A 27,485-nucleotide genomic window follows, 5' to 3' on the forward strand; every position below is an offset into this window, starting at 1 on the left:
AAAAAAGAAAGGGCATTAGAAGAAAATCAAGAATCGTAAATAACAAATAGACTTAAATATTACCAAAAATGTAAACAAACACAAATCTTAACGAAACTGAAACTAATATTCACACATTAACTCAAGTAAACCCACTAGACAGTCGGTTGTGTGTGACTGAAATTATTGGGGTTATGACACTAGAATAGGATTTTCTATACGGTTTCCCTGTTATATGAGTTTCTTACAGCACACCAGAAAAGTTCTGAGTAGCTCTATTAATAAACAGTCTCTTGACAGCAACCACATAACATCAACTTTCCCAAAGTCTGCAAGGTCAGATGTTGGAGCTTCGTCTCCCTCTAGTGGCCCCTAGCGAGGGCCGGAGGCGAGGATCACGGGCCTTATAATGCTCGTTGAAGTCCAGACGGAAACTGAGGAACTGAAGACTCTCATCAGAGCAGGTCATTAGCAGCCGCAGGAACTCCTGCACTATGCCCTAAACAGAAACAACCATCTCAGGGTTAGATGAGCTTCAGCTGCTTGAGCTAACTAGACTCTAGCACTGAGTTCTGATTCATAATGAAATTTGGACACATTCCAATTATGCATTTAATAATCGCCAGTATTTTCACGTCTTCACTTTTTACAAATATACTGAATACATTTATATGACAAGAATATTCAGTTAGCTCTAAAACATAAACGTCTTCCCAGAATAAAGAGTTAACGATAATATGGGCTTTAATCAGAAAATTGTACATAAAAATATGATAAATGCTACCATCTCAGGGTTACATGAGCTTCAGCTGCTTGGTTCAGCACTTTTTTTATGCATGCCTGAAATAAATTCAGTTTTATTGGGTGAGCATATTAAAGTGTATGAAAGGGTGTGTAGGGTACCTGATAGAAGTGTGTGAGTAATCTGAGCTGAGAGCACATTTTTGGTATTGTGTCTTTAAACTCCTGCACACGTCTGTTCTCCTCGGCCTCCTGCTCTGCTGTTACACCCCACTCGCCCTGAAACACAGAAGCAGAGCTATAAACAAACACAAACAAAAAGATACACACTAACACACATTTGTTTACAGCAATTTAGCTGACATGAGGGAAGAAGAGAGAGAGAAAAAAAATCGATGGCAATAGAAAACCAATACCATCCCCATAAAAAGAGCAGCCGCTTCCATTTTTGGCCTATAAATTTGCTAATGGCCACTTTCCAGAGTCAAATAAAGGAGTGGAACATAATTCTCTTTGTGTGGAGATAATCAGACACCTTTACAGCGATGGACCCTCTGAACATGTGACTTAACCATTAGTAATGTTCTGGCCTATAAGAAGTCTCGCTATCTTTGAACTTCAGGTTATAGCAATTAATTTGGTAAGATCTTTAGAGATTTTTTAGGTCTCTTAAGCTCACCAAGCTGCATTTATTAATATTTTTAATATTATTGCAATTAAATTAACTTTACTATTTTAATATATTTTAAAATGTAATGTATTCCTGTGATGCAAAGCTGAATTTTCAGCATCATTCCTCCAGTCTTTAGTGTCACATGATCCTTCAGAAATCATTCTGATATGCGGCTAATTTCTAATCTTTATCAGTGTCATTATTATCAGTAAAAACTGTTGTGCTGCTTAATTTTTTTGTGGAAACAGTGATGCATTTAGAAATTTTCTTAAAAAAAAAAAAAAAAAAGAAAGAAATCCTCCCACAGTTATAAGCAATATTTTTCTAAATCTATGGGCCAAGACATTGTGGAGATTTTAAAAGTATATGAAGGTCATATTTTTGGTCAAGCAATTTATTTTTCCATTAAAGATGTGCATTATTTGAGCTGTAAAGTTAACATAATGCAGTTATACTGGACTGGAGACAGACTAGTTCATCTCATGATGCTGCAAGTAAAGTGATGCTGTGATTGTCTGGCACAAGTATGCAAGGAATAAACAGTACCAATTTGTAACGATAAAATCTCCATACTCATCGGGAAGGAGGAGGCGGGAACCGGCGCACAATCAAAACACTTTAATATTCAAAATAAATACAAAACGGCGCACCAGCCCCTCGCGGACGACTGGTGCGCGCAAATAAAAACCAAAACATAAAATATGTCCCAGGCCTGGTCCTCTCTCGTCCTTCACTATAGTCGCTCCAGTTTTATATCCTTCCATCTCCTACGTGGGACTCGATACTGGCGGTGGGGCGCAGGTGCAGCTCATCTCCAATCACTACACCTGGCCTCACTCCTCGTTCCCACGCCTCTCGGCCCCGCCCCACTCGCCACACAATTTTTTATAAATCAAATTCTCATGTGGAGATGGCCAATAAAATATCTATAGCTGATAAATCATTTCACCTGTCAGATATGCTAAAATATTTTTTGGACTGCAGGATGAAAACATAATGACTGTAATATTATTACCTATTCATTTTATACTTACACTAGATGTGTGGAAAAGCACTGATTTGATTTACTGTCTATACATACCATTTCTTCCCTCTGTCTCTTCTTGTCCTCGAATTGGATGCGCAGTTGCAGCTCTTCTAGAGCAGAGCGGTACAGTGTGTCCTGAGCATTCTGGAACTCAATGATCTGATCAAACACCGCACGCAACTGATTCAACAGAGACTGCAAACACACCAGGAGGACAAGCATGAGGGATCAGCACCAGTACACAACTACCCTGTGTAAATGCATCGTACCCTGTTGTTCACATCCAGCAGGCAGCGAGAAATGATGGTGTCCAGGAAAACGTCATGAGCTGCTATAATGTGGTCCAGATCCTGAGCCTGCAGGACCTTATTCCACAGCTCATCCCAAGAGCACTCCAACACCTAGTGTGACAAACACAATACGATAAATAATAGAAGGAGAAACAGGTGGCAATACATACAGAGGGACGTACCTCAAATGTGACGTAATACTGCATCTGATGGATGAAGTGAACCATCTCGGAAGCGAGAAGGTGACATTGGTGCAGCACACCGGAGAGCTCTGTGCAAATACACATCACACACCTTATCAGTCTGCAGAGAAAGCTAAATCTCACAAAGGTTTATGTTCATCGAACACAATGAATGCTGCACTCACCAGGCATGCTCTTCAACAGTTTGGAGTTACACATTTGACCTTTCCATATATCTGTGAGGATGTACTCCATTCTTTTAGCCCTCCACAGGAAGTTAAACACTCGCAGGTAGTGGCTCATGCACTCACGGGTGAACACCTGACACAGGTATGACATGTGGTTAGGGATGCAAAAGCTGTTAATTAGTTAACAGTAAGTTCCAGTACTATATACAGTGAGAGTATACAGATTGTATACAGTAAGAAAAAGATAAAATTAGGTGGGGTTTTTGAAAATGAAAAAGAAACAAGTCATTGTATAATTTACAGGAAAATGACTTAAAATTAACTGTACAGTGAAATATTCCCTGCATGACACCTCATATTTGATGGTTTTTCATTGAAATAACTGTTTACATTGTATCAGTAAATGAAATAATTTTTTTTTTACTGTGACTTAAGTTAAGTATGTAAAACCTTAATGTTGCTTCCATATTGCTACCATTTTTATGGCAAAGTCCCGGCAAACCACAGCTGCATGTATTTTACCTTAAATGTCACTTTTTTTTTTTTTTTTTTTCACAGACTAAAATTAGGGTAGCACTTTATTTTACAGTCCTGTTCCTCATGTACATACTATGTACTTATTATAGTAATTACAATAACTATGTAATAACTAGGTTCTAACCCTGAACCTACCCCTAAACCCAACCCTACCCCATGTAGATACCTTGTATTACCAGAACTTTCTTAGATAAATACACTGTAAGTACACTATAAGTACAAGTTAGTACACGTACTGTAAAATAAAGTGCAACCTAAATTAGAAATAAACACTAAAAACTAAAATCAGTCATTTTAAAAACTACAAGTGAATTTAGGCATCCCAACCTAACAATGTATGCATAATTCACAGATTACATTACAAAAACAAGAACAACAACAAAAAAACAACAACTGCTAACTATTTTCGCATTCTGGGTCATTTTTGACCCGGTGGAAAATAAGCTTATAAAATAGTTATAACTTGATTTTTTTCAACAAAATAAATTGTTTATGATGAATAACTTCACATTAATAGGTGTTCAACATTAAAGATGAATGCTGCAGTTAATCCAGCACCTTGGCTCACTGAAATTTACTGCTTGGTTCTTGGACTGACACTCTGACACTCCTTGGTCTCGATCCAAGTCTCAAGTGATCTAGTCTCAGACTTAGACTCCATCCGACTAAACCGCTAAAAACTATGCATTTTTAAAAATGTATTTGCATAATGTTTTAAATCTCTCCCAGGTCAAAAAACCCAAATGTGTTAAGGGTTAACAGTAAGGATCAACCTTAAGTGAACAGAAAAATCATTTTGCATTCAGGACTGTGTGTGGACTTCGTCATTCTGCTGGTGAGGAAAAATACATCATGAACAATTTCAGAGTTAAAGGACAGAACTTGGATAAACTAAGTTAACTTTAGGCTTATGCCAAAAGAGTTTATTTACCGTGGCAATGGGCCCCTCTACATGATAATCCAAACTGAAGACATCCCAACCAGTGTCCCCAGGAGAAACCTGGACAAAACAGGACACAAGATCCACATTCAGTGATGCACAATTATGCACTTAAATTTACCATCAGCCTGCATTTTATTTTTCTAAATACCTCTAGTAGCCGGACATCAAGCCTCTTCAGTATCTCCGGACTGTCAAACTGGGCATTGGTTGCTCTGACAGCAGTCTCCAGGATACCGGTTAGATTATGTTGGTAAAGAGTGGTGGCAGCCCTCACCAACTCTGGCCTGAGAGAGAGCGAGAGATAAAGGGAGACTGATGACTCCAAGAAAGAAAAGGGTTCTGTTATAAATCAGCAATAGAATCAAGCTGAAACAGAGAGATCACCCCGGAGCACACACACAAACTTACTTGAGGAGGTCCATGAGGTGTCGGATGAAGTCTCCCTGGCCCAGCAGCAGGTATCTCCTCATGGCCTGAAGATGCTCCAGCAGCTGGTAGTTTTTATTCAACACATCCAGCAGATACTTACTGGTCTCAAAATATGCAGCATCAATCTTACTCTGAAAGGCCCCTTCCAGATCAGTGAACAACACTGCCGCTGAAAACAAGATACACAGGGTGCTCAATAAAAGCAAAAACGAAGACGAGAGAGAGATAGAGAGAGAGAAAATACGACAAGTGGAAAGAAAAGTGGTAAATGAAGAAAAAGCGAAGAGGAAAAGTGAGGCAAAGGAAGAAAAAAAAAGGAAAAAATTAAAATAAACTATCCTAGTAAATCCTTATGGCAAACATTGCCAGAAATTTACTGCAAGCTGACTTTTCACACACAAATAAGCAGTGACCAGGGTTACGATAAACTAAAAAGTAGAACAAAGACAAAACTCATAAACAAATAATGGGGGGAAATTAAATCAAACTAAAAAGATGGGTTGAAACACTAACACATAAAATAAGCAACACAAATTGTGAAACTGAAATCTTTTTGTAGTTAACACGCATTCAGCATCTTGTTTTTCTGTCCACCAAGCAGCAATGTATTCAAAGGAATATGTGTGATTTTTGTATACATAAATTAAAAAGATTTCTAATTTTATGTGTGAATAACACAATAGTTAAAGAATCACTTAATTGACAGTAGGGGTGGGAGATAATAACCAAAATTTTATTATTTAAGAAATTAAGTATGTAAGATAAAATAAATTTTATTCCAAGGGTAACAATGTCAAAATATAGTTATTTTTGCTTTAAATAATGTCTCCATATTCTTTACTGTGTAAATTAAATATATATTTACAACAGTTACAAAGGTGATTTAGTCAAGAGCAGTGAGACATTTTCTCTCTTTTGTTGTTTGATTATCATGAATGACAGGAATATTAATACTGCTGTCACTTTAAGAGCTGCCCAGATCCAATATTGTTACACATGCATTTTTTTTTTTTTTTGTGAATTTTGCCTTCACTTAAGACCTTAATTACTGTGTTTATGAAGATACTTGCAAAGACTTCCATTTTGACCCATTCAGGTGTGTGTATTTAACTGTTCAAGGCCTATAAAGTGGAAAAAACAACTCCGTTCAATTCTTCCATGCTCTACAAGCACCATCATCACTATATGCTCAGACAGCACGTGCATAATACAAAATGAGTTCTCTTGCACTGCCGATTGCTTTTCAGTGGTTTAAAATGACTTGTTTTTAAACTGCAATGCTCAAAAATGCGTGCAAATAATACGTTTTTGTGACCATGTAGCAAAGCAATGTCACATGAGTAACCACGATAGAGAAAATAGTACAAAATCTCTAACGGTTGACAAATGTCTACTAGTTAATCGTGTCTACCGGTATATCGCCCACCCCTAACTGACACACTCAAAACTGAAAGAAAAAACTTTTTTAACTACTAAAACCTCTGAAACCAACTAAAACCAAGCTTAGATTTAAAGTAAATTTGAAAAACAATAAAAATAAGTTAGAAACTATAATCACCATGACTGTGTTATAAAAGTATTACAGAATGATGGTAAACATGAAAGATTATTACCAAAAAACATTACGTTTTTGCAAGGTTATATGGCTTTAAGGCCAGAAAAAGTAAATCACAAAGTCAATGCAGACAAAAGAAAGAAGAAAATATAGAACCTTCTGGAATCACATTGAAGGACAGAGATGTACGCTGGAGGCTAAGAGCATTGATTAGCCATGTTAGAAAAGATGTTAAATAGAGCCCGCATCGATATTGACAATACCACCACAGACAGGCGGTCAAAAACGGCACTTTCCACCACAACAGATCAATCCTTTTCTCTCCTCTTTCTCCATCCCTCGCTTTCAGCAGGTTATTTAACTATTAGCTGGCATTATAGCCACAGATATTGCATTAGCTAGCATAAACGCAGCTATTTTAAGTGACTGCATTAGCGCTAGCTCACCATCTTTGGGAGAGTCGGTGGATTTGGAGGCAGGCATGATCTTTCCCGGCGGCGTCCTGTCGTGGCATACCTGATGCAGGAAGTTGATGGATTTGCCAATGAGTAGAACCTGGAGAAGGACAGAAGGGAAGAAAACACATCATTATAGGCTTATTTCGGTCTGAAAATGACTCACTATTAGTTATTGTCTTGCATTAAACAATCAAATCAGAAGAAAGTATGAGAACTGCTTGGCTGCACGAAACACACATCCTTCCTAGTCTGTACTGGGTGGCTGATAATAAATTAGGTCAATATTATATACGTGTGATATTATATAATTTATTCCACAGATTTTACCTGAAGAGCAACAAACTGAGAATTATAATAATAATACTTTTACTACTAATAATATATTTATAAAAATAAATACTTTATTTTCCGGACTATAAGTCACACTTTTTTTCATAGTTTGGCTGGTCCTGCGACTTATAGTCATGTGCGACTTATTTATCAAAATTAATTTGACATGAACCAAGAGAAATGAACTAAGATTAGACCAAGAGAAAACATTACCATCTACAGCAGTGAGAGGGCGCTCCATGCTGCTCATTGCTCCTGTAGTCTACACTGAAAACATAGAGTGCCCTCTCGTGGCTGTAGACGGTAATGGTTTCTCTTGGTTCTAAATAAATGCGACTTACATGTTTTTTTTTTCCTCATAATGACATATTTTTGGACTTGGACTGATGCGACTTATACTCAGGTGCGACTTATAGGCCGAAAAATACGGTACATTTGTACACTTTTACATTGTGTTTTTTGTAAATGTGGTATAATAATTACAATGGATAAATATAATATAATGTATATTTATTTATATTTATACATATAAAAAATATTATACATCATATTGTATATTTGTATTATAAGTGTATTATTTACTGTGCTTTTTATAAATTTTTTTTTTTTGGTTACACTATTGTATTATATAATATAGTTATATTATAATATTTTCTGTACTCATAAATATATTTTGACCACAGGCTTGAGGTACTGTAAAAATAGATCAAAATAATGCCTATTTTACATAAATAATAAAGGTAATATAGATCATATTTGACATATAAAAGAGTTTTAGTGTATTAATTGTTTTATTTGTGTTCTCATTCACCCACTCACCTTTTTTTTGTGTATGCTCATTATATGTTCCATGTATGTCCCTAAGACCTATATTGATGGAGGTCCCAAGCCATTTTTAAGGATCAGAATCTTCTAGATAACATTTTATAGACTCTTTTGACTGGTCCTGATAAGCAACTATGAAGCCACTGATTAGTGTAGGTCTTGTTCATAGATCAATAACATCTACAATATGCCATGACAGATTTTAACTCAAAGTAATCCAATGTAAAGTACACGATGTAATATGGAATGAAAGTACATGACGCACTCTCATGATGTCAGTGCTGTACCTTCCTGGCTTGATCCATGGTGATGAAGGAGGGGATCATACTCTTCCTCAGAGAGTACTTGTCATGCCACAGTCTGTCTGTCTTCACCGCTGGGTCTGAGGCTACAAAGAACTGAACACAGGTTTCCATAGTCAGATAGAGATCTTAATTATTTTTATTTTTTTTAGGAAAGTTATAATGCTATGACCTGTAACAAACACACACACACACACACACACACACACATCACTGCAGCTCAAAGACAAATAAATGACTTCCATGGACAGGTCATCTATTGCTGTAACACTACAAATGACCTTCTGTTGTAATTACACAGATGGAAGGAACGAACGTAGAAGAGCTCATCAGTACTTTCATCACGGCAACTATTAAAATGACTATTGCCATGAATAACGATGGCGAGCGAAACGAGGAGCTCATAAACCCTTGGCCCAGGAGGAGTACAGCTTCGATGGGTACATTAGTATATAACCCTCTCCATCACCTCCACCCTCAACACTGCTTACACTGTGAAAAAGCCTGTTACACTTCAGCGAGGGCGAGATTAAATCCTGTGATTATAGGCAGGAGCCTCTGATTGGTTCCCGTGCAGAGGGGAAGCTGAGAGTTGATAACTCTTCTACGCCCGATGAATTCAAACTTAGTTGAATGGGCATAGACTAAGTAGCGAAAGATTCATTGACACTATTTGGTAATGGTGGAGGACAAGGAGAAGTAGATGTGAGAGTGATAGTGGAGGGAAAGAGAGACAGAAGGCCATAGAGGCAGTGGAAGGAGACGAGCCCATTAGCGCACCCTCATCTATGTGTAGGAGACGGTGGTTCACTGTGTCTGGAACACTAAATCACACTCAAGTGCAGCGGTTTTCTCAGACACACAACAGTGCACAAGTCAACGGAGTCAATTGGAGGACACTGGCCCGAGCTTGGCTTCCATTATATGGTGGAACAAATATATATATATATTTTTTTATGTATTAACTTTGTATTAAAGGAGGGGTGAAATGCTATTTCATGCATACTGAGTTTTTTACACTGTTAAAGAGTTGGATTCCCATGCTAAACATGGACAAAGTTTCAAAAATTAAGTTGTATGTTTGAAGGAGTATTTTTGTTCCCAAAATACTCCTTCCTGGTTTATCACAAGTTTCGGAAAGTTTTTTTCGAGTATGGCTCTGTGTGACGTTAGATGGAGCGGAATTTCCTTATATGGGTCCTAAGGACACGTCTGCCGGAAGAGCGCGCGCTCCCGTACAGCGAGGCTGAGCACAGACATTTCACTGATCAGAGCGATTCACTGATCAGAGCGAGAGCGTCGCGAAATGTCACAAAAGAAGTGTGTTTTTGGTTGCCAGGTCAAGACAACCCTGCACAAAAAAAAAAAACAGCATTAAGGGACCAGTGGATGTAGTTTATTTTTACAGAGCCTCAACGGAGTTGTGCAAGTGTTTTTGTTTGTTTCCTGCATTTCGAAGATGCTTGTTTTACAAACATGGCCCAGTTTGACGCCGGATTTTCCTATCGTTTATTTCTTAAGGATGATGCAGTCCCAAGGAAAAAGGGTCACGATCGTGTGTTGGAACCGCAGGCGGTGAGTAAAACTGCTTCAAATATCTCTGCCTCCTTGTTAGTGCGTCCCCTCCCATGCCGGAGACCCGGGTTCGAGCCCCGCTCGGAGCGAGTCGTTGCTGCTGCTGCTCTCGTTCAGTTTCAGCCTCGGGATCTGATGCTGGATCATAAATAAACGGCTGAATCTGACTGCAATCCATGGTTTGTTTTGGATGATGGTTTTTCATCATGGTAATGTCACAGCTTCCACATGCTCTCAACGCAAAAGCCTACTGGCGCTCGTGATTCTTTAGCTCCGCCCACACGTCGCGCCTCCAGCCGGTCGTGTTTTTCCGGGAAAAATCGGTACAGACTACCTTTCTCTTATGAATATAATAAAACTAAAGACTTTTTGGAGTTATGAAGGATGCAGTACTACTCTATAGGTACTCAAGATTAACAGGATATTGAGTGAAAACGAGCATTTCACCCCCCCTTTAAGTGGTATTTACAACTCAACCAAGTAGTTACCAAATAAATAATTTAAGAACAAGGAGGAGGAAAAAAAAAAAAAGTGTAAAAATGAAGGTAAAAATATTAAACGGCATGTTTTGTTTTTGTTTTTTACACTAAATTAACTAAAGGAACAATATATGTGACCTGTTTTGGCAAAATGAGTCCCGATGAACAAATTTTCAAAAATGAGTAAATCTTTTTACATTTTATTTCTCTATTTATTCAAAATAATGTATGATTTGCTGGAATCAAATGAAAAATGACTGAGCTACAGCTGTTTGAAGTCGATGGAGTCAGCAAATTAAGGCAGCGGTTATATGCACTAAGTGTAAATGGCAATGTATGCTATGTACACTAAGTGCAAATAGCTATAGATTATATTTACACTATGTTAGAATTTTACTACTTATTGCAAATAGTGGCAATTATCTGCACTTTGGTAGGCAATATTAACTTATTGAGTGTAAATTTAAATTTAAATTAATGGATGCCACCTTATTGGGACAATAAAGCACGCCCTACCCCTACCGTAACTCTACCCGATACTTTATTTTCAACTTTTTATTATATTCTTCATTTTCATTTTCATTGAAAAAATAAATAAATAAATAAATAAAAAATGCTTTTCTGATGTTATGTGAAATTTGAAAAGGGAGAAAAAAAGTTCGCCAAAAGACGGATTCTAACCCAGGTCGATCACGTCAAAATGAATGCATCACACGTTTTACCATCTGCGCCACTGGAGCGGACGACTTTTGGCTGTCTTTTGCTGTGTTGTCTATCAAAATCACATGTTGGTGGGCAGAGTTAGTGTACATAGCTTTAGTCAACAAGGTGGGCTATTTGCACTTAGTGGAAATAGACACGCCGAAAATAAAGATTTGCTCAGTGCGGATCTGGATAATAAAGTAATTTTCCAGTAATTTCTGTGCGGCTTGGTCCAAAGATCATATGACCAGATTTTGGACAAAACTGGGCAAAATTTGAAGGAGGAGTAGCAAAAAAACTGTTTATCATTTACTTCAATATGGTGGACAGATACACTGATAGAAAATGACAAATGAGACATTGTCAGAATTGGCATTACGCGGGGAATGAAAGGATGTAAAAAAAATAATATTTTCAAAAGTTATAAGCATTTTTGCAAAAGTCATTATATCTCTGGAACACTAGTTCAAAAGTTAAGCGCCAAAATAGCAATTTTTCATATCTCACGATCCATAGGTGGCACTGTTACCAACTTTGGCATGGACCCTCATACCATGCAGTTGAGTACATATTTTTGCAGTGTGCTGACTTTAAAGTAAATGCTCAAGTAATGAATTACAGTCTGGACGAAAACAGAAAGTTCTAACAAGGATAGCTGGAAGTGAATTTGCAAAAACAAGCAGTGTGTCATGAGTCCTGACCTCATGGTACGTATCCTCCAGCTCCCCGTCGTAGATCCAGCGATACAGGAAGTTAAGAATGGGGTTGGACACCAGACCAAGGATGTGCTGGATCAACGCTCTCATGTGAGGGTCACCCGTCTTTTCATAAGCATGTACAGCTGAGGCCAACTCTCCTCCTTTACGCCCTGAGAGAGTTATGTGAAATCAAATCTTTGACCTAAATGCACCTTATTACTGTGAAATATAATCAGGAGTTTGACATTAAAGGAGTAGTTCACATCCAGAACAAAAACTTCAACCAAGATGTTCATGTCTTTCTTTCTTCAGTTGTAAAGAAATAGTTTTTGAGCAAAACATTTCAGGAATTTTCTCCATATAGTGGACTTCTATGGTGCCCACGAGTTTAAACTTCCAAAATGCAGTTTAAATGCAGCATCAAAGGGCTCTTACCAATCCCAGCCAAGGAAGAAGTGTCTTATCTAGCAAAAAAAAAAAAATAAAAAATTATAGGACGATTTTGAAGTTGGACGAGACAATGAAATGGTAGTTTTTCGACATACCCTCAACTGTCATGAACCGGAAAAAACAAAGTTCACACAGAGCTAGACAAGATGAGCATTTGAGGTTATAAAGTACATAAATTGTAAAAAAAATTTTTTGAAAATAATTGATTGTTTCGCTAGATAAGACACTTCTTCCTTTGGCTGGGATTGTTAAGAGCCCTTTGATTCTGCATTTAAACTGCATTTTAAGACTTGTGGGCACCATATAGGTCCACTATATGGGGAAAATTCCTGAAATGGTATGTTCGAAAGAAAGACATGAACATCTTAGATGACAAGGGGGTGAGTACTAGTGATCGACCGATATATCGGCCGATATTTGGCATTTTTCAAATATCAGCATTAGCCGATACGCTTTTCTGCTTGACCGATGTGTTTAAGGCGGGACTTTTATTTTGACGTTGCCTGAGCACACACAGCTCACATTCTCAATCTTGTTCACTGTCGTCGTTAACAGTTCTGTCTAATATGGATAGAAGTCTGTCTAATAATCGGATAGAATGGTTAAACAAAGGAAATAATGTATACAAAAAGTATTATAACGACTGCTTTTATATTATTAGTAATAGAAAGGTAAAGATTATAATACTTTCTCTTTTGCCGTCAGCATTAAGCAAATATGCATTTATATCATTTAAACAAATCTTTTAATGACTAATAAACATTTAATTTCAAAAACCTTGCAAACTTAGCTGTGAAATCTTGTGAATTGTGCATTTTTATCCAGCATTATCGTGTGTTCTCTGTGTGACAGTCGGTCCGTGTGAAGTGAATGCTTTAAACTTTAAACTCGTGATTTCAAATTATGAAAATTCTTTATGCATTTGCCCACTGTCATATTCATATCATTTTCATTGTGTGCTGTATGTAAAATGAGTGGTACCCTTGCTTTATTTGAAAAATATGATTCCCAGTGCACACAAACTTCCCAGAATACTGAATGCCCTGTTGGTTACAGTGTTTACTTTTTAATTATATTTTTTGTTAAATATTTATTGGTGAAAAACACTTTGTCATCTAAAGTAAATGTTTATATTACACATGTATCAGTAATCGATTGTCAAATTATTTCAAATTTCTTAAATATAAAAAAATAGTAATAATAATAATTATATCGACCCTGCTGCTTTCTTAGATATTTTGTTCTGGAAGTTAACTACTCTTTTAATGCTGACTACATTTTAAATGTATTGTGCTGCAGATTGTATCTTTTCAATGAAATGTACCACCACTAACCTTGGCAGTAGTCCACCAGTGCGGCTAGTGTTTTCAGCCGAATCTTGGGGTCGTAGGTCCACACCAGCAGTCTCTTTAGAGTCAGACTGTTATCCACGCTCATGTTTACACCCTGATCGTCTTCCACCTGGAGCTAAACACATACACGTCAGTTACAGCTTTCCACTGAAATGGTGCTGGTTCTCATGCTTGGTGGTTTTATTGTGCTTTTCACAAGATGTTTTGACAGGGTTATTTAAGACAGAGTACATAAATTGGACAAGGCTCTACTTTATTATATATTATCCAGCAGATTGTTCCAGGTAGGAACCAGCGGCGGAAAATTCAGGCATGAGCAAACGAATGTTTCGGGGTCAAACACACATTTTCCCCTGCGCATTAAGTGGTGTCCCAGACTCACCTGTGCATGAAGTACAGACAACAATCTGTAGTACTCCTTCAGCTCTTGATGCAATGCAGCACAAAAACTCTAGGGATGAAAACAGGAAGCAAAAGGGTTACTGAAATTAGTGTGTGAAATTCCTGAATTATTCCTGACTACAATCAACTGTTTTTTTTTTTATATATTTTTATTTATTTATTTAAATATACAATAAAATCAATAATATTGTAAAATATTATTCAAATTTAAAATAACTACTTTCTAATTTAATACATTTTAAATATATAATTTATTCTTGTGATGCAAAGCTGAATTTTTAGCACCATTACTCCAGTCTTCAGTGTCTGATTCTACAGAAATCATTCTAATGTGCTGAATTGCTGTTAAAAAAACAATTGGTAACACTTTCTATGAAGCCCGTATTTATAATACATTTTAAGTGTATTCTTAAGACATTATAATGAATGCATAATGCATTATAAAAAACCTTATAACATTGTATCATCTCATGAATATTCATAAGAACAGTTCTAATATATTATAATATTTACTTATTTGTGGTTATAGCTTTTAAGAGTATGATGATTTATAACACAATGAACACATTGCATCCACTTTTAGAATGGATTATATTTCTCATAGTTATAATATATTATAAGTCTCATATCTTGCCATTTTTCTGATGCTACTTTACTTAAAGCGGTCAAAGACCAGTAATAAGTAGTAGTAATAATAATAAAAATAATCTCTCAAACAGCCATAAGATCAGATAAAGGTGTAATATGACACGTTTGCTTTGAACTATTTTTATTGTAATATCAGTTTGATTATTTTGATGGTATCCGTTAGACAGCTGTTGATAAAGTAACTGTGCAACCACATGTCAACTAGCGGGTATTGGAGTATTAGTATGTGTGCTACTGTAAATATATGCTAACACTTTAATATGATGATCAACCAGCTATAAGTCCAGCTATTTGCAAGTACGTCGACTAATTCTACAATACTAAATTCAACCATTCTTAAGCATACTAATACTCTAATGAGAGTTAGTTGGCATGTAGTTGCAAAGTTGCGTATAGTCGATTGATTAAGTGGACCAAAGTCAAATGTAACCATATAAAACATTGCATTTTTTTCAGTTGGAGTATTAAACTCACATTAATTAACATTGGCTGCATAGGAAACACTAAAATAACACTCAACATCTAACCACTAACAAGCTATAGTAAGATACTGTACAGATCTTAAACAATGTCAAGATATGATACAGTGAATGTCAAGATATGAAAGTGTTATCAAAACATTTTATTGACATTGTTTATTGTCATTGTTTGATACAAAAAAAAAAAATCAAAACAACAGAATTTATTTAAAATAGAAATATATGGTTAAAATGTAGTCATCCTTACTCTTACTTTTGATCATCTTAATGCATCTTTTCTGAATAAAAGTAAATAATTTCGTCAAAAAAATAAAAAAATAAATTAAAAAGTATAACTTTGCATTAGGGGTTAGGGTTACATATGATAGATATGTTCATTTCCCGTCATGTCACATTTCCTACCTGCCCGACTAGGCCAAAGGCTCGATCCAGGCTGTGGGAATCTGTATATTTTCTAATCTTATTGTGGAGCCAGCCGAGCTCAGCTAGCCTGCTGCTAGTGTCTCTTAGAGACTTACACAGTGGCACCTATAGAGAAAACATACAGTTATTTAGTGTCTCACAACATGCAGACCAGGAGTTTCAGATCCCATAATAACAGACTATAGGTAAAATGACTAGAATGTATTTGTTTTTAAATATTAAACTGAAACATCTGCTGTAAGAAAAGGAGTGGGAAAGTGTGGAAAATGAAAGTGAGCTTTAGTGTAGGCTGCCTGTGAACTGGCCAGGATGTAATCTGCCCTTTGGACACAGTAGCAAAGACATCTCATCAGTTTGAAGAAACGGCTTTAGCTAATCTCTTGACTTTCACTTATTTTGAGACTTCGTGAGCAACATCTGTTCCATTCAACACAAAAGCTCTTTAATAACTTTTAATAAAAGGCTCATTTAAGTCTTTGATTAAGTTTTCACTTGTAAAGGTCACCGGTTACCAAACAGACAACCAGTTCTTTTACTTTTCCCCCCAAGACAGAGACGAAGACAAAGCAGCTACAGCAAATCTCAGACTGAATACCATAAGGAAGAGTTCATTTCTTACAGATTCTCACAGAACTAAAAGGAAACATGCAAAAACAGTAATCCATAGATTACTGGAAACTAATGACTTCTGGGTAAATGTCAAGAAATACCCTCACATTAATATCGATTCTATGCTAAATATAATCATATAATGCATAAAAAGTGACATTGAAATGGTTTGATTTTGAGATTTTCTGTGGTCTAATGGTTTGATTACTATATGTGTGTCACGTTCAGAACGAACACAAACAGCTCTGGCCCATCAAAGTGTCTATTTACCCAGCCAACCTCACTGGACATAAAAAACACATTGTTCTTTTTCAAACAAATAGATGCACCATTGTAAAAGTGTCACTTAAAAAAGACACCTGATCGATTAACTGATTCACGGTCAACGTATGCCAGGAATTAAAAAAAAAAGAAAAGAAAAAGGAAGAGGCCACGTGAGTTGTAGCCAGACAGAAGCAGCTGAGATCAATGCTTCTATATTTCCCATTATGCACTTACATAAGTGTCTACAGGTGCTCCTACTTAAGTTTGTTTAATAAGAACTCATGTTACAAGTACTTTTATAAGAAGTGCCACACTAGAACATTCTGCTCATAATTACTTCCCAGAATCTCAGTCTGACATCTGAAGTGTTTGTACCATAGCAGAAGTGAGGAGTAAATAAAGGAAGAACTTAAAGAAAGCTAGTAAAGAGCCCTTTGTTAATTTTCTTCACAATACAGTCATTATGAATGGCTGAGTGATTTCGACTGGCTGTACATTACGATTAAATAAACTTTCAGAAGCATTTTATTTGCGGTCCCATTTAAAAGAGTGGTCATTAAAAATCTGCTTTACTATAACAGAGCAAGCTAATGTTTGATTATAATCTTGTAACTACATTCATATTTAATAACCTTGAAACATTATTGCTTCATTTAAAATTTTATGCTAATGTACACTACTTTTGAAAGCTTGGAAGTTGGTATACTTTTTGTTTAAAAACGTTTTTGAAGTCTATGAAGCTCACCAAGAATGCTTTTATTTGATCAAACATATTTTCTAATTTAAGAGATTTTAAAATGTAATTTATTCCTGTGATGCAAAGCTGAATGTTTAGCATCAATAAACCAGTCTTCAGTGTCACATGATCCTCCAGAAATTATTATTAATATGCTGATTTTCATTTCTTGTTATCAATGTTACAAACAGTTGTGGTGCGGAAAGTGGGAAATGCAGTATTTTTTAGGATTCTTTAATCAACCAATTTCAACTTTCTAAAATAGAATTGATTTGAAAAAGAAACCTTTTGTAACATATAAAAGGTCTTTCCTTTCACTTTATCAATTTAATGCATCTCTTGAAAGGATTCACTACTTTGAACAGAACTGTACATATACCTATATTCCAACCGTTATATTGAAATGTGACAAGCACCTTTCAAAAAATCCTTTATGCTTCACAGCAATCATATACAGCCTAATTACTATAGTTAAATAGTCTGCATGTGAGCGAATGAACAAAAATCAAGAGAAAGACAAAACCAGAATGAAAGGAAAATACAGCTAATAAAGAATCACCTTTGAATCAATTTTGTAGCAGTTTTCTGGGCTGCACATCTTGATGAACTTTCCATCTATTCCCTGGAAAACATAAAGAATGTCTCGGACGAGAGCAGCCTCCCCGATCTCAGCTGGGCCAGAGGAGATAGAAAAATACAGTGGAAGGGGAGAATTTTAATTAAAGTGCTGTAAAGGTCACACTCATATATATCTGTGACAGAGAAAGATGCCATGTGGCCGAGTGCATCTTTAACACCTCTGAAATAGCTCTCTTTTACGGAGGGAATATCTTTTCACCTAAAGGATAAGAATCAAATGTAATTAACTAGTCTAGAGTTTGTATTCAGAGTGAAACATTTATGGCATTTACAGCATAAAACTCCCAGACACCCGTCACTGGTGTTCTGCACATATCTTAAACAGTGATTTATATTTGTAGTTTTAAAATACCATCTTTATTTTAGAACATAATCACCCAGTTGTCTACAGACACATCCTGACTATTCCCTTTAGACACTCACCACTGCCATCTCCATCCCGTCTCGGTCTCTGCGGGAGTCTGGGTGCCGGACTGGAAGAGGGTCCACTTGGGGGACGAGGGGCAGCAGCTGCCCCAGAGGGTGAACTGGAGACCGGGAGAGTCCAGGCTAGATGAGACCCTCTCATAGACTCACCGACAGCTTGTGGTCCAGGTCTGAAAATTACAAAAGTGGCAGAAGTTTCCTATAAATACACTCAAGTTAATTTGAAAACCTGTGCATTTCATCATTTCATAGCCAAACTCTACTACAGGGGGTCAAAAATAATAATAAAAAAAATAAATAAAATACTAAAATGTTTGCATTGCCTTTTTGCTACATGGATTTTCGTCTCAAACCCCATTTTCTTGAAACTCGTACACCCATTAGCAAAACCTGTGGGAACTGTAATGGTGAGCTTCAAATAGATGATGACACTGATGATCAGAGATTTTACTGCGGCTGTTGGTTCAACAGATTTACTGCGAAATGAATCCATTAATCAATTAATTCAGGGTTTGGAGTACATTGTCGTATTTAAAATATCTTAAGTGCTGCAGGTGCTAGACAGCTGCTTTAATAATAGATGAGTGTACAGCAGTTTAATTAAACATGCTACAAATACAACAGCTGCATTACTGAACAAAAAAAAAAGAAGGAGAGAAGAAAAAACCCATATTATTTGTCATAGGCTGTTGCTGGGATAAAGCACTATATGAAACACAAAGCAATCGAAAATAAATAACACTTACGAAACATCGCGTGCATTTCAATGTGATTCATATATGCAATTCAATGAATATAATGCGAGCAATATTAGTCATGTTGGGTGTAGACATTGTGCTAAAACAAAATGTCAAACCAATAGCACATGCAAACAAATTTTGCTAGATTTATTTTATTTTATTCATAGAAACAGCTTCACTTTTTAAAGACATTTTTTGCGAATGTTTAGTAAGCACACAAAGTGAAAACCTCTTTACATGAGACATGATTATTTTCCCTGTAGACAAAACACAATTACTGAAAAAAAAAGTAGACTAGAGAAACAAATAAATGGAACCATTTTTAACAGACTGCAATAAAATACTACCTATAAACAGACATCGACCTCAAAATGCTACATCTGCAAAACCTCTCTGTGTTCAGAAATGTTACCATGATTTCTGATCACATCACTGAAGATTGGAGTAATGGCTGCTGAAAATTCTGATTTTCCATCACAGGAACACATTATATTCAAAACATTAAATCAGAAAACTGTTTCCATTTAAAATTGTAATTTTTTACAATATTCTAAAAAACGGCATATAATATTTAGACTCATTCTTAACACGTAGACTGTTTTTCCTCAACTGGAAACAGAAAGATCCACTCCACTGCTTGTCAGTGATTAAAAATGTTATGTCCTACCTACAACTTGAAAAGATCAGTTTCCCTTAAAAAGAAAACAAAAAAATAATATGTTTTATTTTATATGCAACCGCCCCCCCCCTTCTTTTCTTTTTCCATATATCATTACCATGTTAAAATCCATTGTTAAATTAGGATTTGTTTAAAGGTGTTAAAATTTGTATTGGAATGTGTTTTGTTCTTGTGCCAATGTAAAAAGAAAAACTTCATAAAGAGAATGTTCAAAAAGATGATAGTTCACCTCAATAATGAAAATTCTGTCATCATTTTAAATAATGCTCTTACTTGTATGACCGACCTTCTTCCTTAAACCTTAAAAAGGGAAAATCTGAAGAATAATTTAGTTATCACATAGCACAACGTTTTTTCACTAAAACTGAAAAATTTAAGTTTATTTTCACATAATCACATGACAAATGTATCAGTGTTGTCTGGCATTACTGACACCTAAGTTGGTGCAACATGTGACTTTTATGGCTCTTATTTTGTCCTTTTTGAGCTTGAGAGCCCATGGTCACTGTATGGAAAACAATCTTCACTAGTCAGTCCATCACGGTCACTCACCCAGTGAGCAGAGACGGAGGGGTCGGCCCAGGCCCATTGATCGTGAATGCTCCCATACTGCCGATGCCACTGGTAGCCATGCTGGAGTTATGGGCAGTGGCTGAGCGCTCTGGGTAGCTGAGCGGGAGGCTCTGGGGACGGGCGTAGTAAAACGTGGTGGAGTGGACATCACGAGGCAAACCCTGGGCAAGCAGAGCTCCATAACTACACACCTGTGAAGGGGAAAGAAGAACAATGTAACATACTTTTTACCACATTATTGTGTAGTATCTGTAGAAAAACTTGGAAAAACATCTCAGGAACATACAGGAACACGGTTAGACGGCTTCCTTGGGTCCTCACAAAGGCTGAGCAGGAGGTATAAGATTGACCATCTATGTTTCAGTACACCCTGTTCACCAGAAACAAATCAATCAGCATATTTAACCATATCACGTGCCATCCATTATATTTAATCTATATGCATCATGCATAACTGAGCTGAATACAGACCTGGGTCTGAAGCTTTCTGTGCAACTCGGAGAAAAGGGCAGCATCTGCTTCCCGTCTTTGTTTCAGCACTACATTAAATAAGAAAAGAAATACATTTTTTATTTTTGCATCTTATTTGAATAAACCAGAAATATTGAAGGATAGCCTAATGAGATTAGGTGCTGTTGATAGAACAGTCACTAGCACTACTGGGCCAGTATTGTAATACAGATTAACCAGTACTCATTTTTTTAAACTCGATTTTTTGTTTGCTTATATGTCCAATAACAGACATGCAACGTTTTATTTCTGTTTTTGTTATAGAACTGCTATTTATTTATTTACCATTTTATGCCATGTCAGCAAACTCAGGAATAATACGATTTAAAATGGTCTCAATAACAAAACTTAAATGAATTGTATACAACAATTTAAAAATATACAATAATATTAACACAATATTCACAATTTTCCCAGGAAAAATGTTTTAAAACATGTCCATTACTGTCATTTGATCAAAAACATTTCCTAGTTATTAAATTGATTTAATAGCAGCAGCAACTAAACCAACAACAGGCAAAATAAACTGACAAATTCTTATGTCTTCAAATAGAAAACATAAATGATAAAGTAGGTCTACCAACTTCACAAAAATTTAATAATTCATTTTAAACTACAGTTTATTAAGCTTTAAGCATTGTTTATTAGGCTAAAGAGTAAAGACAAGAAGTTCACTGGAATAATTCTACATTTCAGAAATAAAACAAAACAGTAAATAAACATGATATTCCATTTCAAATGAGGTCATTAAAATTATGAATATTTTTGTCAGTCAAGATTATGAAATGCCTGCTGACAGCACGTCTGCTACAATCTGACAGCAAATGACATGCACTTACACTGATCCACCAAACAGTCTTAAAATAAAAATCCTTAGTGTTAAGCCCTGCATGTATAATTGCACTTGAATAAAGTAAGGACAGGGTTTCAGATTACTCACATTCTTTTTTAATCTTCTCAGACACCAAAAACTCATCCCGTTCAATTGTGGGTGCGTAATTACTTCCGATGACCCTCACGGCATACTGGAACTGAAGAGCTACATCAGCTGACGGAGGATACACAAACAACAGATGGATTTCATGAGCAGATACCACAATATAAACAATCTAAAGAGCTGGAGCTGAAAAAATTAAGACACATTTCAGTCCATCTACTTGCTATTAATGTCAGAATCCATAGAGTGAAATTGGTATCTGATTACACATACATAAGACATTAACTCCTTTTCAGGAAACTGAAAGCAGGGATCATATTCTGGTATGTCTGTTGTTTCTAAAGTGTCTTGTTCAACAGTAAAGTGAAATATCTGTCTATCATTTGAAGTATGACAGCAGCAGTCACAAACATTAACATATGACATCACATTGTCTGTTTTCATTGAAACACACAGCCTAGTCCACCACTGCAACACTAATCATGTTTTAGCAGCTGTGTGGCAGATGAAATGTGTGTGTTTACCTTCACTCTTGCCCGTGATCTTACAGCACAGATTCTGCAGAAGCACGTTGGGGGATTTCTGATCTAGCGTCGCCATTGTTCTCGTACATAGTACCTTCCGTGCGTGCAGAAACGGTCCACGGTGTGTTTTTAACCGCTGTCACTTCGTCTGCTGGGGTTCAGCTCCTGGCAACAGCAGCGCCATTTTAACGGAACCCGCCGAAAAGCGCTCAAAAGTCGGACTGTTCATGGAAAACACAGCAGCGGTGCGCAGCGGGAAAACAGCCGGCTGGGAAATGAGACCCGGGAAATCGTTCCTTCTGACAAACGTTATGCAAAGCATAATTAAATTAGTTGAATAATAATAATAATAATAATAATAATAATAATAATAATAATAATAATAATAATAATAATAATAACAATAATAATAATAATAATAATAATAATAATAATAATAATAATAATTGATTGATTAAATCTATTATTAATAAAAAATAGTATTTTACTAAAAACTGTAAAGGGGTTACTAATCAGCTTTGAAACGTGTATAATTGTGCACAATATTATAAACGAGTCCATCAATGAAAATAATTTATATTTATATATATATATATATATATATATATATATATATATATATATATATATATATATATAATGAAATAACCAGAATCAAAAAACTGCACAATAAGTTATCTGAATAATTAGGCTATACATTATGTTATATTATTACTTTTTTTTATTCTATGTATTAATGATGATTATGATTATTATGATTACTCTTACTACTACATAAGTGTCAAATAGAATGAGGTTTCCTGAAATATTTGCACTGAGACATATGTTTGAGTGTATTAATAACAAAAACATAGTTTTTATGAATAGTAATTAGTTAACAATTTCAATAATTTAACTTATTTTATATTTTCTTAATATTAATATCAATTCATTATATTTATTGTTAACTAAGGAAATATTTAGAATGATGATTATAATTTACTTATTATGCTTATTTATTTATTCTAATTCTGTTTCAACTATTTTATTTCTTTTTTATTAAAAAAAGACTCCTCTAACACTAGCTTTCTCTATTCTATCCTATAGATCTGTTTTCTTTTTATCTATTATATAACAAAAAAAAAGTTAAACTAAACTAAACTAAAACCTTGCTACGTGTACTGCGTTAGACTTGTTACAGAACTTGCTTTTTGTTGCTCTTTTTTCTTCTTTTTTCCTCTCTTTTGTTGATTTTGATTGCTTTCCTATTGTCCTCATTTGTAAGTCTCTTTGCATAAAAGCGTCTGCTGAATGTCCAAATGTCAAGGTAAATGTTTGTTTTATTACTGTTGTTGTTAGTTATTTGTTCTAATAGTATTTCTTCAAGTCTCAAGAGGCCATATCACCTTACACCGGTTTATTTCTGGGGATTGATTGGCAGTAACTGGACGGGGAGTTAACGGACACCGGAGGGCGGGCTGAACGATCCCCGTGGGCGGGTGGGTGTAGCCGAGGAGTGCGCGTGCGCTCACGGTTCTCGTGACGTCCCGGTGCTGACCGACGGAGTGCTCTACTACACACCGAGAAGAAGTAGAGCGAGTGCGGCAGAACACCAGAGGGACGCTGGACGAGGAAGAAGTGGCCAGTCCCTTAATATATTAAGACAAAACCTGGGAAAACGAGAGCTGCTTGTTTTTCTCCTCAGTCGGTGAATGTGTTTGTATTTGAAACATGTCACTATGACAACGTTTGGATTTCACACAGAAGCCTTCTTCTTCTTCATCTCAGTAACAGGCGCTGCTCGGTAACGTTAGATATCATAGCCCCAGCAGTCGCGTAGGACTGTCAGTCGTCAAGCCTTGAAGAAACAGAAGCCGTAGAAGACCGTCATGGATCAGAGACTTGATACAGTGATCAGCTAGCGTCTTGTGCACACATTCTTCAAGATCAGAGGAGAAAGCGAAGACAGCGCACCTGGAGCAGGATGGATTTGAGCAGCATCAGGAAGCTCATCACTCGATACGTGAGTAACGTTACAGACGCGATCTCTCTCTCTCTCTCTCAACTTGTTGGTCTGGTTCCGAGGAGCTGCGCTGTTTCCGATTCACGTTTGTACTTTAAAGCTAAAATGACACGTTTTATAATCGTTTGACCGTTTGTAAGGCTTTGGAGATTGAAACATAGACAACAACCCAACTGTTACTAATCTCAGGCGTTTGTAAAGAAGTTATCACAGCGTTTCCGTTCCGTTTGACTGTGGCCTGATTCTCAAAATGAACTCACTGATGTTGTGTTTTTTCATGCCTAATGATGATGACGCCGGATGAGCTCATGACTGAGATTCACCGAGTGTGTTATTTAATATCAAAACTGGGGATAAGCCTCAATGAATTAAAAGGTAATGCGCACGCGCGGATGGCAGGTGGATAAATGAATACAAAAAATGTGAATAGTTTAGTAGCTATTGCACACTCTTCAGTATAAGTGTTTTTTTTCCTTCTTCTTCGTTTTAAGCATTAGAAGCACCCCATCGAATCCCCAAAAACCATGTTTTGGTTATTAAGAACTGTTATAGAATATAGATAAATTATCTTAATATAAAACCAGACATTATTTATTAATATTTTTGTATAAAAATCAAGTTTTTTGGCAATTTATAATATTTTAGTCAAGATCAGCTGGTAGTAATAACCTTGCTAGTTAGGTTACTGTAAAACTACGATCTCATACTTATTTGCTGTTATTTTGGGAAATATAACTGTATCATGAACCACTAACCAGTGTTTTCTCCCATACTTGCTTATCGAGCAGAATTTTTGAATAAAAGTTTTATTTATTTATTTGTTTTCTGTGATTATATAATTTAGTTTGACTTCTTTTATTATTAGTTTACTAAAGGAAAAATCATTCAAAAGTAAAAAAATGATTTTCTACTCTATTAACTGAAAGTGGCTTAAAGGCTGAAATGCATGTTGTTTTGTGTGTCATTTAAAAAAAAAATCCAATTCCATTAGAAACAAAGAAACATTGTTGCTCTACATGGTTTTATTATATAATCCAATCGTTTTCATAGACGTGTTCAGTCGATAGGTTACTGTATGTCATTACTACACAGATTAGACCTGCTTTTAAGCCACTTAGCATTCAGTGTACAGTAGGCAAGAGTACATGATAAAACTACTGTCCAAGCTGTTGGGGGTTGGAGAAAGAGATTTACTCCTTAAATGAATCAAATAGTGTCTTCAGGATTCCTTAGTGGGTTAAACAGCCGGGCATGTAAGGTTAAGGAGATTTTACAAGAGAAAACGATGCAAAACAATACTAAATGTTATAATAAATATGTTAGTCAAAAGTTTGAACGATATTTCAGATGTTTATGTTCTGTTTGTTGGTTGGTAGCTGAAAAAGCCTTTGAAAAATCTGCATGAGTATTTAGTTCTCATCACTTAATGCCATATGAATCTGTTATTCTGTAGTCTGTCACTGTTTAAAGCTGACATGCGAACAGATGAGCAAAATCTCTTGCGCTGTCTAGACAGTCTGTAGAAAACCTGATGAAAAGTGTGTGATAAACATGACGTGAGTAGTAGTGGTTGTGTCATGTCGCAAACACCTCTCACCTGTCTGTTAGTAGGTTTGTGTTTTGTTTGCTCAGGTTTTACGGTAAACCATGTAACACAAAGGGCTCAACAATAAGGGCGCCCTGATGAACGATTGCTTCAGTGTTATTTTATTATCACTGAGAAACTAGAATCACTTTGAATTAGTTTGTAGATTTGAATTTAGATTTGAATGAGTTCTGAGTTAGTAATGTAGTAGTTGTTTTTGTAATTTTTATTAAATATGTCTATGTAGTTATTATTCATTTTTATAACAGTTTTACTTGTGGTTATTGTAGTACATAAAGTAGGCCAAATTAAAAAATAGAAATGTTGCCTTGTCAACAAGCTAAATTAAATTAAGGTTTTAATTTTATTTTTAGTAAACAACTGGGCTGCTTGTGTCACTAATATTTCAGTTGTTGATCATAACTATGGGTTTTCATGTCTTACAGAGATATTTTGACCAGTTAAAAATAATGTGACTATTAAAATAAACATTTTATTGTTGAGCTCTGCACACATTATAGCAACCATACACGTTAAACCTTCAAAATCATATTTGCATCATTCAGGTTTGAGAGCAATGCTTCGTTTGAAATGCAAAGCAAGAAAATCAATCTTTCTAAACTTTGAAATGAATTTATCCCGAGGAAAGGTTTAAACTTTTATGAAAGTTAAATGCATGTCAGTTTTGCTGGGAAACAGGCAGTTTGTTTATCCCACCCTAACTGAATATTATAGAGAGAGCTGTGTCATGAGACCAGTGAGTGTGTTAGTCACATGAATGTGTGTGTGTGTGTGTGTGTGTGTGTGTGTGTGTGTGTAAAGCACAGTCCACCCCACTGCTCTTTGATCTAATGCGTGGTAATGCAGGTTGGCAGAGTGAGAGAAGAAAGGCAAATGAGAGTACCGGGTAGACGAAAGAGGAAGAGAGATGGAGCGAGAGAAGGATGGAGAATGAGATGGGTCGGAAGAGATGAGAAATAAGTCCCTGTGCGGATTTGACTGGCTCAGGCAACAAAGGAAGTGACAGTGGAACGATTTGCTTCCACCTGTAGTAGCGCTCACTTCCAGAGTCTGTCTGTCTGCTGAATTGGCATTTCCACTGCAGGAAGATAAATATGAAATGGAAATCTGAAACCTCTTTTAATATGCAAAGCTCATCATTTTTAGTTCAGCTCGAATTAGTTGGAAATATGGAAACTATTGTCTGCTTTGAAGTCTGGAGGAATGTTTCCTGTTTAATAGATAATAGATTATTTTAGAATTCATAGTAAGCATGTAAAAAAATATTGGTTGCAATCCCAATGTGCGCATTCTTATTTAAGGTTTTATTTTAAGGTGAGGTGTGTGTTATTGTTATTCAGTATTCAAATTCTTAATATACTTCATACATAAAATACGTAGAACATAGCAACATTATTAACCAGTGGTTTGGGGCGGGGTTTTCTTTTAGATCAACCAATCACAGACAGAGATCGTGTTTAAACAATCATTGAATTAAGTAATGTCTTACTATTTAATTAATATTATGCATTATTCTACAAAAAAGTTCACATATATGTTTTCAATAGAATTTTGGCAGTTATCAAGAAAGAAA

At 35.9% G+C, this 27,485-nt stretch overlaps 2 protein-coding genes across 5 annotated transcripts in view; one reads left to right on the top strand and one right to left on the bottom strand.

Annotated features, from left to right (window-relative positions):
- Nucleotides 1-155: 155 nt before the first annotated feature.
- LOC113098199 (gamma-tubulin complex component 3 homolog) lies at nucleotides 156-22,569 on the bottom strand. 2 transcript variants are annotated; one of them, XM_026263185.1, is made up of 22 exons: nucleotides 22,305-22,569; nucleotides 21,784-21,891; nucleotides 20,805-20,872; nucleotides 20,620-20,703; nucleotides 20,313-20,524; nucleotides 18,339-18,511; nucleotides 17,836-17,948; nucleotides 15,647-15,772; nucleotides 14,098-14,166; nucleotides 13,698-13,830; nucleotides 11,917-12,083; nucleotides 8,445-8,555; nucleotides 6,991-7,099; nucleotides 4,969-5,155; nucleotides 4,709-4,844; nucleotides 4,549-4,617; nucleotides 3,078-3,213; nucleotides 2,893-2,981; nucleotides 2,690-2,821; nucleotides 2,475-2,615; nucleotides 883-999; nucleotides 156-478 (listed from the first exon to the last, which is right to left on the bottom strand). In XM_026263185.1, the coding sequence occupies exons 1-22, from the start codon at nucleotides 22,378-22,380 to the stop codon at nucleotides 317-319; spliced, it is 2,718 nt and encodes a 905-aa protein (XP_026118970.1). In that variant the 5' UTR covers nucleotides 22,381-22,569; the 3' UTR covers nucleotides 156-316. The 2 variants fall into 2 exon arrangements, with proteins under 2 accessions (XP_026118970.1, XP_026118969.1); XM_026263184.1 differs by having other exon boundaries at nucleotides 4,969-5,158; nucleotides 22,305-22,568.
- Nucleotides 22,570-23,755: 1,186 nt separating this feature from the next.
- LOC113098183 (probable phospholipid-transporting ATPase IH) overlaps nucleotides 23,756-27,485 on the top strand; it is a 58,964-nt gene continuing 55,234 nt past the window's right edge. Inside the window, exon 1 of one of the 3 annotated variants that reach the window (XM_026263160.1) lies at nucleotides 23,756-24,306. In XM_026263160.1, coding sequence (XP_026118945.1) covers nucleotides 24,268-24,306 — 39 coding nt within the window. In that variant the 5' untranslated portion in view covers nucleotides 23,756-24,267. The remainder of the gene's footprint in view (nucleotides 24,307-27,485) is intronic. The other 2 variants (XM_026263157.1, XM_026263158.1) reach the window with 2 other exon arrangements.

Source organism: Carassius auratus, unplaced genomic scaffold, assembly GCF_003368295.1.
Source record: "Carassius auratus strain Wakin unplaced genomic scaffold, ASM336829v1 scaf_tig00216437, whole genome shotgun sequence".
NCBI lineage: Eukaryota > Metazoa > Chordata > Actinopteri > Cypriniformes > Cyprinidae > Carassius > Carassius auratus.

Bases quoted from the DNA above. Each gene is read 5' to 3' on its own strand.
- LOC113098199 (XM_026263184.1), bottom strand. From the start codon at position 22,380: ATGGCGACGCTAGATCAGAAATCCCCCAACGTGCTTCTGCAGAATCTG. The intron at 5,159-6,990 runs GTGAGCTAGCGC...TCTTGTTTTCAG, and splicing joins CACCGACTCTCCCAAAGATG to CGGCAGTGTTGTTCACTGAT. The intron at 3,214-4,548 runs GTAAATAAACTC...TACCTGTGTCAG, and splicing joins TAGAGGGGCCCATTGCCACG to GTGTTCACCCGTGAGTGCAT.